The 16,283-nt window shown below is 49.3% G+C and overlaps 1 protein-coding gene across 4 annotated transcripts in view; it reads right to left on the bottom strand.

Moving 5' to 3' along the window:
• Window positions 1-16,283, bottom strand: part of LOC149367671 (D-lactate dehydrogenase, mitochondrial-like) — a 74,337-nt gene that overhangs the window by 44,961 nt on the left and 13,093 nt on the right. For all 4 annotated transcript variants that reach the window (XM_089556735.1, XM_089556743.1, XM_089556753.1 and 1 more), the window contains exon 3: window positions 14,168-14,509. In XM_089556735.1, coding sequence (XP_089412861.1) covers window positions 14,168-14,509 — 342 coding nt within the window. The remainder of the gene's footprint in view (window positions 1-14,167; window positions 14,510-16,283) is intronic.

Genomic DNA, 16,283 nt, shown 5'->3' with positions numbered 1-16,283 from the left:
CTGCTCTCGATCGCGGCAGAAGACATGTTTTTTAAGCATATTTGTGTGCTGGGGACCTAGGTTAGTTTCTTGAGTGCAGACGATGACGGGAGACAGGGAAGCAAAGATTTCTGTTATGCGGCTTAACTTGCAAAAAAGTCCCCTGCAATTCTAATTTACTGTAAACGCCATGACCGATCCAAGGTGCCTCGCCGACCGTCCGACGCGGACGGTACGCGGCTTCCTTGGGTGTCCATCACCTCATGTGAGGTGCTGGGCGCCCCTGCAGAAGGAACGCTGACATTTCAGTTTGACCTCGACCTGTGGGAAAAGGCGTTGAGGCCCGACCCCCGGCCTGCTTCGGGGTTAGCGTAGTAGTGTTAGCTACGCCACCTAGGGGCGCGGATTTCCCTGTCACAGGCTCAATGTGTATGGCCTGGACAGGTGCCGAAGCCTGGTGCGCCGCGCCACGCATCACATCGGCGAAGTTTGTTTTTGCAATGAAGGAGAACGAATAAAAAATAAATTGCAGAATAAAAGATCCAAAATATGGTTATCACTTGCTGATTATCGACCTATAGCGGCAGTCCAATTGTGTAAGCTATATTTTTCATACCCGAGTTATCACGACCATGAGCTCCGACCACGCATGTGCCAGAGCAGATCGGGAATATTAGTCTCCCCCAAGTAGCAACGTGTGCGCAGGTGCTTCGGAAACTATGTCACGTAAAGACTATTAAGCATTACAGTCTTTACGCGACATAGTTTCCGAAGCACCTGCGCACAAGTTGCTACTTGGGGGAGACTAATATTCCCGATCTGCTCTGGCACATGCGTGGTCGGAGCTCATGGTCATGATAACTCGGGTATGAAAAATATAGCTGATACATTTGGTAAAGACTGTAATGCTCTAAAGCCACCGCGGTGGCTCAGTGGTTACGGCGCTCGGCTGCTGACCCGAAAGACGCGGGTTCGATCCCGGCCGCGGCGGTTGAATTTCGATGGAGGCGAAATTCTAGAGTACCCGTGTACTTCGCTATGTCAGTGCACGTTAAAGATTCAATGTCATCGTGGCCAAGATTTAATGCTGTTGATGACAAAGCAGTATGTACAAGCAAGAAAACACCTCCGTCTACTCGCGGCCTATGTTTACAATAAACGGCATACTCTTTCGGGAATAACTCACTGTCAGCAATATCTGGGTTGAGCCAAGGTTCTCTTCTGCAAATGGGTGATTCATCAGATGGGTGATCGTATGAAGCGCATTTTGCGCAAGTTTTGCGGCCGCGACAACTCTGTGAGCCGTGGCCAAACGCTTTGGTTTGATTTGGCTTATGGGGTTTAACGTTTTTCTACTTAAAACAGTGCGCAGGGACAGGACAAAGTCGAGAAACACTCAGACACAGCACTGTGTGTGTTTCTGCTGTGTCTGTGTGTTTCTCGACTTTGTCCTGTCCCTGCGCACTGTTTTAAGTAGAAAAATGAACCAACTGGCCCCGCTACTTCCCATGATGGGTTTAACGTCCCAAAGCGACTAAGGCTATGAGAGACGCCGTAGTGAAGGGCTCCGGAAATTTCGACCACCTGGGGTTCTTTAACGTGCACTGACATCGCACAGTACACGGGCCTCTAGAATTTCTCCTCCAAAGAAATTCAACCGCCGCGGCCGGGATCGAACCCGCGTCTTTTGGGTCAGCAGCCGAGCACCATAACCACTGAGCCACCGCGGCGGCCGAACCTCTGGCAATTGAAACATCTGCGCGGGTGGGGTATGTATGGTCTTACACTTATTTTCAGGTAGCCCACTTACATGCGGTCAGGCGATGTGCTGTTACATCTATTACATTTTGGTCAGTACACGCTTCAAGCATTTCTTTCTCTCAGAGGTGGATAAAATCGATTTCCGAGATAACGCCTCGGTCAGTATTCAGAGATAGGTGTGAAGTAACAGACAGGGACGGCTAACCGCACTAGGCCCTATGACATCCCATTTATAGCCCTGTAGTTCTTGTAACAGCGCTACTAGACTAGCCTTACTGGATGAGGTTCTAGCGTCGAACGTTGCCAGGTTCAGTTTCCAGTGGGGGCATGTCCGGAACCAGAGATTCTTAACGCACTCCACTGCGTCACAGGTCTGACCGCCACCTTCGTCAGTCGCTCCGCAGCCGCCGGGGACTGAGGGCCGAGGTATAATTGGCTTGTTCATATGGGAGGTTGTGGCCAAATACAATGCCAGGGTTGCCGAATTTTGTTCTGATGAGGGAGTGCTTTGTCGGTTCTGGTCACTGAGATCAGGCCGCACCCCAGGCCTGGGTACGCACTTCCGTCGACACGCGGAGTTTTTTTTTAACCCGGTGGAGAATCGCGGGGCAAAGGTACTCGAACCCCAGTCCTCTTGCACGCGAGGCTGATGCTCTACCTCTATGCCATAACTGCCATAACTATCTGTGGAAAAATCTAATACTTACATTTTTCCTTTACTGCAAAAAAAAATTTGCAGCATATATTCCTGTCGGGTGTAATTTTTGTGGATATGTGTCAACGTAAATTCACATACAAAAAAGGAGGGTGTACCAACGTGGCATTCATTCAGTAGGCTGGGGCGACCTGAAAGAATGAAAACTAACAAGTCCGTACCTGCACTGCTTAGGTATAACGGGATTAATCTAATCATAAAATAAAAGCGGAGGCCCAAATCAAATGTAAGTTTTGCCATCCGTAGGTGGAAAAATAAAGTAAACGGTTGAGTGCACGGGGAGATACAGTGGGTTGGGAATTCAGACAATATCGGGCAGTGTGTTTAGGGTACCATTTCTTGGCCTTTTTCTTCAAAGCGGAAGAGGGCTGCGGTGGCTCAGTGGTTGTGGTGCTCGGCTGCTGACCCGAAAGACGCGGGTTCGATCCCGACCGCGGAGATAGCATTTCAATGGAGGCAAAATGCTACAGGCCCGTGTACTGTGAGATGTTAGTGCACGTTAAAGAACCCGAGGTGGTCGCAATTTTCGGTCTCCTTCGCTATGGTGTTCCTCATAGCCTGAGCCGCTTTGGGACGTTAAACACCATAATTCAGAGACCAAACGAAAGCCGAGGAGGAGCGGTCTGATTTTTTGGGGTTTGTTAAACAGTACTGGTCCCAGTCTCTTCAGGTAAAGCTGTTTAGCAGAATCATGCACTGTGCACCCGTAATCTAGGCAAGATCGCACTAGTGTGAATAAGTGTACAAAAGGCATGCCCGCTCAGAATCCTACAGTTTACGTGAAAAAAAAAATTTTGGTAAATTACTTTTTAAGGAAAGGAGGAAGGAAGGAAGGTGGGAGTGAAAGAAGAGAGAAAGAGGTGCCGCAGTGGAGGTTGTGGGTTTCTACGTGGACGCAGGCCACCACCCACCGCGGGTTCGAGCTTCGCGCGAGCCAAGGGCCCCGATCAGCCGTCACCACACACACACTGGGACACCGATGCAGTGCACTCAACCTCCGCTGGGAGGAAAGTGATTCGCCGCAAAGAAATAGGCCTCCAAGTTCACAAAGGAGACGTTTATTCACGTCGTCCTTCAGCAGTACACACACACTCAATCGTCACCCCGTCCCGGGGGCGCGCGAGGAGCAAGGCTCCGCTGCGCGCACGAAGCGACTCGAGCAATATGCGCCGCTAGCACGCCGCTGCAGGAGAATGTCCCCGCGGCAGTGCTGTGATCTCTCTCTCGTGTCGACCGTTGGGCCGGTTGCGAGAGAGAGTGGGCAATCAACGCAAGGTACGCCTGTCTGAGGTCGCTGGACCCCGCTGGACAGGCTCGAGCCGCTGCAGGTCAGAGGACACGTGCGGGCGAGCTCGAGTAAGCACTGGTCCGAGCGGCAAAGGCCGGCAGGGACAAAACAGTTGCGTACGCACCTTACGCTGTCTCGGAGGGATCTCTCTCTCTGGGCCCCGCTCGGACGGTCGCGCGGCGCGCGGCCGCCCAAAGCGGGGTCCCGAATTCCCGCCAAAAGGCGCCAATGGCAAAGGCCCTTGGGGAGCCGGGGCGGAGCTGTGGCTAAATGACAGTGATTAGTCACCCAGCCGCCTCTCCACCGCCTGAGGCGGGAGCAAGGGAAAGAGGAGAAACAACGCGGGAGGCCGGCTAGCCGCGCAAAGGCGACGGCGAAAGCCAGGATTCCCACAAGGTCTCCGGAATAATTTCGACCACCTGGGGATCTTTAATATGCACTGACATCGCACAACACACGGGCGCCTTTTGCGTTCCGCCTACATCGAAACGTGGCCGCCAATGTAGGGTTCGCACCCGGGTATTCCAGCTCAGTAGACGAGCGCCTTAACTACTGAGCCACCGCGGCCACCTAAGGGTCAAGAAGGTCATCAGGTTGTTTTTATGTGTGGAAGCAATGCGAGTTTCTGTCGAAATTTTTACTTTAAATTTGTGAGCATTTTTCACTGCTAATTCTTTTGTAACTTAAGTGGAGGGTGGAATTGCTCTGTAAGACTAGTTCGAGCGAGAACATAACATTTATTGTTTTCTGAGGATAAGACTGGAAGTAATTTTTTTCTGCCCGTGTTGCTAGTTTATAGTCTATTACACTTCTCTCTCGCACGTTGTAACATGAGAGGATGGGCAGGTTTCTTGAACATCGTCATCGCAGGATTTTGGCATGGAATAAGCTGCTGGTATGGCGCGACGACCCCACTGCTCCGGCAGGCCGATATGCCCACGGTGGTTGCGACGCCCACGCGAGCCAGTCCGCAAGTGTGACGGCGCAAGTTGCGCCACAACCACCGTCGAAACATCGGCCTGTCGGAGCAGTGGGGTTCGCGCCATACCAGCAGCTGATTTCGTTCACGCAAGCCAGGATTTTGAGCAGCACAATCGTGGAGCGCGGATGCGCTAGTCACGTCATTTTTTTGTATTTCAACGACTTTCTTTGGAACTCGGAAAAACTATACACGTGAGGCTTTCTTTATCACAAATAAAAAGAATGGGGGTTTCTGAAGCTGCTCGCCAACTTTGCTATTCAAATCTGCTGTCTAAAGTCAATATTTACGAGTTTAGAAAAATCATCTCAATTGCTAATTCATTTCAAAACAAAAACCTGCCTATGATGCGCAAGCCGGTTGGTAGGTGTATGTAAGTAGTTTCTCTGGCCTACCTCAAACAAAAATGCCACAATAACGGCTTTTTTTCAAGCTTCGGTGTTTTTCCGAGTAATCATGATTTGTTAGAAAAATTCAAAAGTGCTTCTACAAACGGCTGAGAAAGATGCGCCAGCATTTCGTAATGTATTTCATTAGGACGTGTTTACGAATCTTCATCTGAACAGGAGGCTCAACCATTTGTCGCACAGTGTTCGGGACGGTGGCATGCGATTTCACGTTTCGTGCAGCATAAACTGTCCAGTTAAGTTAGAGGCTAGCTCGCGGCAGGGATCCGAACCGGCGACCTATGTTAGCTGTGTTAATGCCCGATATTCGATCGCTGCCTCAGCGTCAGCTCATTTTTAAAAGACCGTTTGTCATATCTGTAGAAGTCCAAAGTGGCTGTTTAAATACACACAAGGCCTGACTGCAGCTGAGATATTTTTCCGCGCTAAATCACACAGCAAATTCAACTCCGATTGGAGTCAGCTTCTATATGCAAACAAATGCTGCTGCAAGTACTCAGAGAGGCTGCTTTTCAATACTTGCGATTGTGAGCATACGCGAAAAACGTCGATGGATAACGCCGTAGTCGTTCGAGCTCAGTGTAGTGGAGCGGGCGCAAGCAGTAAAGTCGAACAGAGCAGGGGAGAATTTGATGGCCATAAAAAAAGTGCACGGATGTGGACTGCTTTTGTGAAAAATGTCAAGTAAATCTAGGCTGCTTCTGTGACACATAAGCGGACAATCTAAAAAACTTATTTTCAGCCGAAATTCGTTCCAGCGGACTATACACCGGGTGCGGACTATCTGAGCAAAACACTTTATGTTAGTCCAAAATTTGCCCATTTAGACTAAACTGTATATCAGGTACTAACTATAGTCCGAAAGACACGGTAAGTTGACTGAAACGCACACTCGTATATTTATTTCGAGGGAAGGCAGTGAGCACCAGCCTCGAACCTGTCAGGAAGCAGGAGAGATCGATAGGAAACTCATCGGACTCGTTGCAGAATCTACCCGCCCACGGCCATGACTTGAGGAAATCAAATATCTAATGAGAAGTGAGGATAGATTAGCACGCGAACTGTCTGAAGCATTTTGTTGTCAAGGGAAGATGCGACACGCGCATCTGCACCACTTGAGACTCCCTGCGAGCAAGTGAACTCGGGTTATTAAAGAATAGGCTATAAAATGCTGTCTAGCCTCCTTAACCTACACTGCGGTTTTTATGCTAATAAATTCACATGCGCTCACTGCCTTTCTTCTCAATAAATGTATGCACGTGTGCGCGTTTCAAAAAACAGTTGCAGTCAGCGTCCGACCACTCATGTCTTGTGTGACGGTCTAAAACAAGTAGCGCTCAATTACACTTCTAGGAAAGTCCCTTCAAAGGGTTGAAGCCCAGGCGTACATGAAAAGAAAGGTTAAATAGGAAATAATTCAAGCAGTTCAACATCCTTCTGCGTATGCCTGGGCCACCATAGATCGCAGAGGATCCCGAACCTCCAGGTTTTGTCGTATACCTGTTGCAAATCGATGGCGGCAACACGACAGGGCTGTGTGTGTATACAAAAGCTTTGCGGGGAGTATTCTCAAGGTGAACTAGATGACCTGTTATTCACCCTGCCTTTTTACGACCGCATTGAAAAACTTCGAGGAGTTCAAGAGGTCCTATCACGAAGGTTAACCTGATATTGGTAATGCTTTCAAAGCATTTGCCGACGCAGCTGGTAAGGGCTATGGGCCTATAACTAATAGGGGATACCGGCTGCTTTCCAGGATTCAAAAATGGCACAATAATGGCTTTTTTTTCAAGCTTCCGGTATTTTTCCGAGTAACCAAAATTTGTGAGAAATATTCAAAAGTGCTTCTACAAATGGCTGAGAAAGATGCGCGAGCATTTCGTAATGCGCCAGCTATACTACTATAAACTACTTCAGTTCGTACAACTCCGGAAGCTGCACATTTACGACAGGGAAGAAAACTCTAGTTATCCTTTCCGACACAATAACAGACGCATGCCAAAAACCGGAACCAATTATGGTAAACAAACAGTTCCTTATCAAATGGCTTCGATTCTTAATAAACTTGAAGGTAACTTGAATTTCACATCTAATATTAGCGCATTCAAAAAGCACATTAAAGATGTCCTAATAATATCAGGTGTTTTGTACGGGGAGTGACGAGTACTTATGACATGCACACACAGGATGTATCCTTCTCTTGTACCATGGTTTTTCACTTTATTTTTTTTATAAGTGTCCTTCAATGTAAAGTATACTGAACAAAATCTCTGTATAATATTCTTTCATACTACTGTATATATTTATATCATTCCGTATACTGCGTTAATGTTGTGATTATATCGGCATAACTTATCCAAATTTGTTTTAATTATGTGCCTTACCTTCTCGTTATGCGCAAATCGCATTGCACTTCCGTCGACTGCAGAGGGACAGAGGCCTCGTCAGGCGCCACAGCCTTTAGCCTCTGCCCCTGCAGCAGACACTGTAACTGCTCTGCTCAAATAAATATTTTTTTCAGTTTTCAGTAATGTATTTCATTAGGACCGGGTGCAGTGTATTTATTGCATTGTAGTTTTACTGCGCGTCTCATTCCTGCTTCGGTAGAACTTGTAGGCCTAGTTGGTTTATTATAGATGTGAAGAAAGAACTGCCCGAACGAGACATAGACGGCGAGGAGGCCGTCCGTGGGCGCCTTTGCCTCTTGGCCGTCCGTGTCTCGTTCGCGCAGTTCCTGCTGCCTCTCTGTCTTTGCATTTTAAAAACGATTCTGTGTATTCTAAGGAATTGAAAACGCTTGAGAAATGATTGCCGAATATGTGGGCGTGTTCTTCTATGCTTTGCTGGATGACAAGCTGGGTGACGCTCATTTTGAAGGAAAAAAAAAACAGCGTGAACAGCGCTTGTTTTCTAGTGCTCGTTCTTTGTCCTGCCTCCTTGCTCGTGGTGTGTCTGTTTCTTCGCCTGTACTTGTTTGTGTACCAGGAGCAGAAATGTAAGAAAAGGAATTGTGAAAGGGGAGAAGTTGCACTTCAGTTTACGAACTTTCTCCCGTATATTTTATTTTTTTATGTGATCAAACTGCTTATTGATGAAACATAGCTTTGCCATGAAGTGTTCTTGCCATTCCGGCGGATATATCGGGCTTTAAAATTTATCAGCTTTTCGTGCGCTGTGCGCCTGCTAAAAGATCTCCATTCTTTTTTTGTTCCTTTTTTTCTTCCCGCCAGTCTTTGTTGTCCCAAAGCTTGTGGTTTTAGTCGGACCACTCCCGACGGCTGAGTAATCGTTAGGCGAGCGGCAGCAATGTAAAGATTGTGAACGTTTTGTTGAATTCATCGACACTAAACGAAAATATTTTCTCCGGAGTGGCTTTTTCCCGAAAGCGTGCCCACTCAGCTATGTGGAGCTTCCAACTGCACGGTTTGTGTGGGAAGATTAACGGTGATGACAATAAGCTAATTACGACAGGCAAGTGATCGCTTCAGTAGAGGTTGGGGTCGTTGACGATATCCTATACAGCTCACTATTTCAAAGTTTAGAGAGCAGTGAGTCTGCTTTCTTTATTCAATAGGCAGACACTTGCGCAGAATAAAATCTTCTAAAATGCAACTTCTAGTGTCAGTTTGTACACTTCATCAAAAAGTGGAGTGGGCATTAAAATCGCCGACTACCATATATGGCTCTGGTAGGTGTTTTGGAGGTCCGTCTAAGTCGTGCAGTGTTACTGTTAGATGTGGCTCGAGATTTATAGAACATAGGACAGTTTTAAAATCAACAATAGTGACTGCAAAAGCTTCACATTTAGTCTGCAGTTTGATTTTGGAAGCTGCAATAGCACGCTGAATGGCAACAACACCACCTCCAGTCAAGTCAACATGAACGGTCATCAACTTGCCCAAACGACAATTCTAAACTTCCAGAGAGCCTACATGCTTGCTCTCGGTCGCAACGAAACAATTTCTATTTCTTTAATATGTCCTTGTGTTCAGGTTTCCAGTTACTTTCTTTTAGACAATGTTATTGGGCGAGTGAATTTAAAAGAAATCTTACATCGCTCTACTTTTTTTAGCAATCCACGACAGTTCCAGTGAATTAGGAAGTCCATTTTTACTAGTTTCTTCGGGGTACGGATAAAACATAGGCTAGCAGTTTCTCGGAACCCGCTATACGAGTGTTTGGTTTGCTGCCACGCTCACGTGAGCTGCGTTGCCCCTGCATCATGAATGTGCTGGAGTTTACGCACATTGCCTCGCGCTGGAGGACAGCGTGAAGTCGTGGGTGTTCGAGATGCAGACCTCTCCTGATGGGGTGAAGTCTTTTTGGCTGCCGACTCAAAGGCCGGCGGGCCCTTTTGCAGAGCATATGGCGCCCCACCCCGTCGCACCCCGTCACACCACATCGGAAAATTTTGTTTCTATAAGCCGATGGCATCTGGGAATCATGTGTGCACTTATTCGAATGAAAGAAGGCTCGGACTTGAGGAAAAATAAAAGTTCTCTTTCTCTCTCTCTCTCTTCGAATGAAATATTTTTCTTTCTTTTCACAGTGATTATTTCTTTTTCAGGCCTTCATGTTCAGCAAGACCTTGAGTAGTTCACTTGCCACATAACGCTGAACAGACACGGACACACAGGGAGACAGGAAGCGCCCGTCCTGTGTGTCTCCCTATGTGTCCGTGTCTGTTTAGCGCTATGTGGGAAGTGAACTCTCACCAACTCGCCCAAGCTTCCACTCTGCCTTGAGTAGGCTGAGTGATTGCCTTCAAACTTTGCACAGTGCGGTAAAGCTGGAAAGTTCTCGTCAGGATCGTCTTTTGAAGCCCATTTGCCACAGGGACTTTGATGAACAAACTTTTGACAACTGAAATATTGACGGTGGTTCGGAGTATATGAGCGAACGTTTATCTTCAGATATCCTACTTCTATGGAGTCTGGAAGTGTGCTAAGGTTGAACGCGAGTAGTAGGGCCGTGTGGCCGTGGGCCGCGAGTAGTACGAGCAGTTTTTATGACAGCGATGTCCCCAGTGAGCATTATGTTTGCAAACATTTAGTGTTGGGCATCGTCTGAGTTCAACTAAAAGGTCCCCACCTGACATTTTAGTTCCCATATCCTGAGACCAAGGCTCTTGTAAGACATTTTGTAACTAAAGGTGGCGATAAAATCCGCGTAGGTTTTTCTTCGACCTTACTGTTAACGGCGTGCAGTCTAGGGAAGGTTCCTCTTTTTTGATGAATTCTGCAGTTACTTTAATATCCTTCACTGCTGTTATTTACTGCAGTTCGCAATTTCCGGTCACGTGTGCCATGCAGAGCGCGGTAAAAGGCGTAAGAGTCGAAACCATTAAGCCGCGCGAACCTTGCGCGCAGGTAAGCTCTTCCCGCTGCCAAGAACCGGCAAACGTTTCTGCTGTGCTGCCCAATGCGAGGCGGTCGCTGCTAAGCTGCGCCCTCTTTTATGATGACTCCGCCGCTCTGCGTGCTTCCCTCTTTCGCCTGCGCTGCAGCGCTCCATTGTTGTTGCGTCGCCGTGCCTCAATCGATGGGGGGGGGGGGGGGGGGGGAACAAGGGGTAAAAAGTGCCAAGCAAGTGATGTTGCCCTCATCACAGTGAGGAAGGCTCACTGCTGGCTGTCCTGCCCCTCTCACACTCCCCCCTCGCCGTACATACAGGCACGGCCATAAGTAAACGGAGCACGCTACTGCGTTTGAAGTGCAATCACGCGCTCTCCATTTGTAATGAAGAAGCGTTGTTTGTCTACAAGAAAGCCCACCAACCTCCTCTACCAGCAGGCACGTACCACTGCTGGAAATTTCAATTAGGTGACGCGTGAAAAATGTTCGAGAACAGTTGCGGGCTCAGTACACGGGCCTCTAGAATTTCTCCCCCAAAGAAATTCAACAATCCCGGCCGCGGCGGTTGAATTTCTTTGGAGGAGAAATTCTAGAGGCCCGTGTACTGTGCAATCTTAGTGCACGTTAAAGAACCCCAGGTGGGCGAAATTTCCGGAGCCCTCCACTACGGCGTCTCTCATAGCCTTAGTCGCTTTGGGACGTTAAACCCCATAAACCAACCAACCATTTCCTTTTGTCCGCGCCTATACGTGAACGCAAACGGCACCAAGTTTAAGTAGAAACTCTCGCTCACAGAGGAAAAAATGGCTGAGGCTTAACTTGGTTAACCCTGGTCAGATGCGAAGCATATTGATGGCTAGGCTTGGTAATACATGGCTTTCCTTGGTTGAATACTTGGTCATTTTAATACAGCCACTAGAAGCCTTCGTCGTGGGGGAAGACAACGGCATGGCTACAGCGGAACGCCGACTAACCCCGAGACGCGCGTTGGGTGAGCGCCTGGATTGCCACGGAAGCCGCGTCCGCCTGCCCGGTGGAGCGAGCGTTTCACCATAGTCCTTCAATGTTTTTTCTGGTCACGAAACTCCGGTCAAAGTTTCATATAGGGACAGCGCGCGCCGCTAGAGGCGCGGCTGTCGGCGAGGGGGCACGAGTCGCTGCGCGAGCCCTGCTCGCAGCGGCTGTTTTCCGGCCATCCGGCTCATATTCGCTTGGTAGTTATGCTTTCTGGGGATCGGTATTTGGGCTTACGATGGCCACTACTTTACCGGTTATCACCTGAAAGCTTGGCTGCAACGTCGAGACACTAAAAACCCTCTACGATCGACGACGGCCACTAGTAAACCTTGTTAGCGGCTGTTTACTGGCAAACAGTTAACGCACTTACTTTCTCTCGTTGATTTTCACAAAAAAGCGATTTTCGTACAATGTTCCAGCCTTGGCATTCATTTTTACCGCAACTTGCCCACAACGTTATTCTGGAGATCAAGCGTAGCGATCAGTTGCGCCTGTCTTGGGCGAGCACTCGCTTTCATCTAAGTGCACAAGAATGCTTAAGGCTGGCGTTTACCTTGTGATAAATACTGCAATCTCAATAATGCTGAAAACATGACGTTATGGCGGTATTTTAAGAACTGGAGGGCGCGCTAGAAGAGCGATCACATGACGAATGCACCGGTAGTTTGATCATGCTCTCATTTTTTTTTTTTGCTGACACTTTCGGAGGTGGCAAAGCCAGCTGCTGAAGCCTCTTGCTTCATAAGCCATTTATTTACACTTTTTCACGCTGTGACTACGGAGGCGCTACGAGTGCAAGGAAATATTGCTCATGTGCTCGCTTCGCGCTACCAAGATAAGAGACAAGCTGTGAGCGGCGACGCAATAAGCCAGAAATGAGCAATGATAGAAATCACGGAGAAACATGTACAAAAAATAAAAAGCGCTAGGTGTTCAACGTGGTTAAACCCAGCAGACGTGCGAACGCATGTGTATAGGCTGTTTGCGTCATGGTTTTGCTTTGCTGGGTCGTTGCACGTCTGGCGACGATATTAGATTGAAGTTAAGCTCTGATCGAGGTTAAGCTAGTCTGATGTGTTCGTTCAGAAGGTGGACGTTGATGAAGACGACGGTGTACAATGCGCGCAGCGCGAGAGTGTGTTACAGTTTAGTTTTTCCCTGTTTGGATCTGCACGAAACCCTGGCCAATCTCCCACCGTGGGTATGTGCCATAGTTTTTGAGGCAACAACAACAACAACACGAGACGTGATCGGCTGCTGCGATAGCACAGTGCTCTCGTGCAGTGGCCAGCGAAGCTGATCCGTTCGCGCCGCTGTGGGTGCGAAATTTCTAGTCGCAGCAATATTTATTTCATTTCTGCACCCTTAAATTCAGGGACGCCACAAGATTCTTGGTTGGGTTTCATCCCATGCAGTAGTGCTTTCGCACCAAAAGCCATCAGCACATTGAAGAGCACAGCTGTCTAAAATGCAACATCGTTGCAGATTCGTGCCCAAGTACGCTGGTAGGAATACCCGCGGGACGACGCCGGGCCTGAGTTTCGGTTTCTCGCGCATTGCAGCGACACTGCTTCTTTGTTGATCATAAGCTCGTGAGACCGAATCAGTGGGGCAAAATGCCTCTCGCAGACACGTACATGCTTCGAGTCGAAGCTAAATCCACCGCTTTCCTGTCGGGGTATCGCCCGCTTCCATATTTTACGCTGCTCGGCGTCGCTCGGCAGACAGAACAGCGAGGCCTTTTCCTGCTTACCTCCGAAGCCGGAGCGGCAACCCGTCACGCAGCAAGTATTCGGCATCACAGGCTTGCACGTCACGTGCACTGTACTTATTTTGTAAACGAAAGCAGAGTGAAAAGAGAAAATAGTTGCTGCCGCATTGCCGGAGTACCATTATACCCGTAGACTCGAGGCCGTAGAGACGCTCGCTCCCTCGCGTCGTTGTCCCCACAGGACTCGTAGCGCCGCCTCGTGGAAGGCGCGGTCAACATATGAAGCTCTCCCATAGCGTTACGGTGAAGTATCAGGACCATAAAAGCATGGAATGACTATGGTTTCACCTACACCGAGTGTGAACGCGCGTTCGAAATGCGCGGGAATGCCGCTCGAGGACATTCCGGTGTCTGTGCGATGGCATCGTTCTCCCTCTCCCAGCGCGTGACGGCGATCTGTCGTGACGTCATGTGTCACGTGGTATGTCACGTGATGTGACCTCACTGTACCACGTGGTCTGCACGGCGTGCAACCACAGCAACGGCGCGAGGTGGACCCCCGTCTTCCTCTGTCGTGACGTCATGTGTCACGTGGTATGTCACGTGGTGTGACGTCACTGTACCACGTGGTCTGCACGGCGCATAACCACGGCGAAGGGCTGTAGTGTACCTCCGTCTTCCTCTGTCGTGACGTCATGTGTCACGTGGTCTGTCACGTGGTGTGACGTCACTGTACCACGTGGTGTGCACGGCGCGTAACCACGGCGAAGGGCTGTAGTGTACCTCCGTCTTCCTCTGTCGTGACGTCATGTGTCACGTGGTATGTCACGTGGAGTGACGTCACTGTACCACGTGGTGTACACGGCGCGTAACCACGGCGAAGGGCTGTAGTGTACCTCTAGTAATATGCTTCGCATAAAAACAAATATGAAATCTGTGGCGGGGGCATCACGTACCTCAAGGTTGAGCACGTTCTCGCGCATGGTTCCATAGCGCACGGCGTTGGTGCCGGAGGCGCTGGTGGAGCACATTCCCCCGAGCGAGGCGTCGGCGCCAGGGTCGACGGGGAACCAGAGGCCCGTGTCACGGATCTGCTGGTTCAGGTTGCGCCAGGTAAGGCCCGGCTCGACGACGGCATCGAAGTCGGTCGCATGGAGCTCCACCAACTTGTCCATCTGCGAGACGTCGATGCAGACTCCTCCCTGCATGGCCTGCACGCCGCCCTCGAGTCCCGAGCCGCTGCCGAACGCCATCATCGGGATACCCTTCTGGTAGCACAGCTTGGCCGCCCGGCTCACCTGCAACATCACCACCACCCTATTTTCGAAGCGCATTCTGGTACGGCCAGAGCTCTTTTTCGAAATAGTTGAGGTGCTGCTCTATAGTTCTCCCTGTCTGTGCATCCATTTGCCACACCCTTGGGACAGATCTTCCTGCTCGCTGAGTGTGCGCCTGACTCTTCACCTGAGTGGCTCCATTACAGCCCGCAACGAGAGTATTTCTTTTCAACCACCTGCAGAGGTCCTCAAAGGGGAAGTTCTTATACAGACCGATGGTACATAATCAATAAATGGCAGTTTTCAGAGACAGACTGTGATGGCGTAATTTTCAGTCGTCGGATCTCTGAGGCCATACCACATGGCAATTCACTCACGTTCAGGCGCCGAATGTGGATTCCCCAACAGTCTCGACGTCATGCCAACGTGATGTGTTTGAACTGAGTAGAGGGTAAACTATTCCAAAATAAAAGAAAAATCTCTCAGATATGGATACATCTTTTGTAACAGAACGAACGTCAAGAGAAACAAAAACGAAAAAATTGAATTCCACTCAGAACGAAGTTTCGGCCTAGCTGTCCTAAGTGTGTCTTTATTAGTGTCGTGACCGCTTTTCAGATGGCGTAAATGAAATGTGATTATGAACATATAGCGATGGTTACTGTATAACTTTGTTCATTTGTGTGCAGCATGCGCATCGACAACCATGTTCCGGGGCTTACAAGGCGCTTATCACTACGAGAATTTCACCAGCCTTAGACTTTAGTCAGCCGAAGAGCCAGGCTGGTTTTTGTAAAGCCTGCTGGCAATGGACTTACGCTGTCAGTCAGGCGTGACAGAAATTAACAAACTGCTGCATATAGCCGCCATAAACTACGAGAAAACATTTGACTCAGCCATAACATAAGCAGCCATACAGTGCTGAGATAGTAGTCCTCGCTGACTACCAGAGGCATTCCACGCATGGCTCCTGTGTCCCTAGTAGACGAGTCATCAATGGCGCCGTTGGCCAGAAGCGATTCTGGCAGCAGCGGCGACAGCGGCGTCGTCTTCTCTTTGTTTGAGCGGGATTATGTGCGCCGACCAGCAGATAACGCGACGGCGGACCCAAGCGCGTGACTAGTGCACTGCACGGGCTCGGGCCGGCCCGAAAGCCCGGGCCCGGCCCGGCCCGCGGGCCGGGCCGGGCCGGGACATGATCTGTTTTGCCGGGCCTGGGCCGGGCCCGGGCCTGAAGTTGCGGGCCTGGGCCGGGCTCGGGCTTAAAGCTGCGGACGCGAGTGGGGCTTGGGTCCGTACAGAAACGTCTGGTGTCCGGCTATTCATTCACTATTGCAGAGTGAAGTACACAACTGCGACATTGGAGCAGCGACACGGATGAGCTATGGGTTATAGTACGCGCTGAGAAAAAAACTAAATTTTATTCATTGACTTATTTATTTCCTTATTTCCACGCCGTGGTGGCTTAGTGGTCAAGGCGCTTGATTACTGAGCCGGGGAACCAGGGTTTGCTCCTATCCTCAGCGGCCGCATTTCTGTTAAGGCGGCAAGCATGACAGCCATGTACTTTGTAGTATCATTGCTCGTTGAGGAAACCCAGGTGGTCGAAATGATCCGGAGCCCTTTGGTTCGGTATCTCTCACAGCCTGACTCCCCTTGGGCCCTTAAGCCCCAAAAACATAGCTTTAATTTTATAGCTACATTTTTCTCATGTGAGAAAATTCACAAACTAAAGCGCGTTTGGTTTTCTTTTTGATGAGCTGAGCGGAACGTCTCGTAAATGAAATAGCCACAA

The sequence above is a fragment of the Amblyomma mixtum genome, chromosome 1, assembly GCF_055824585.1.
Source record: "Amblyomma mixtum isolate Tamu chromosome 1, ASM5582458v1, whole genome shotgun sequence".
Lineage (NCBI taxonomy): Eukaryota > Metazoa > Arthropoda > Arachnida > Ixodida > Ixodidae > Amblyomma > Amblyomma mixtum.
The sequence above is the reverse complement of the archived record's forward strand: the minus strand, read 5'-3'. Positions and strand labels throughout refer to the sequence as shown.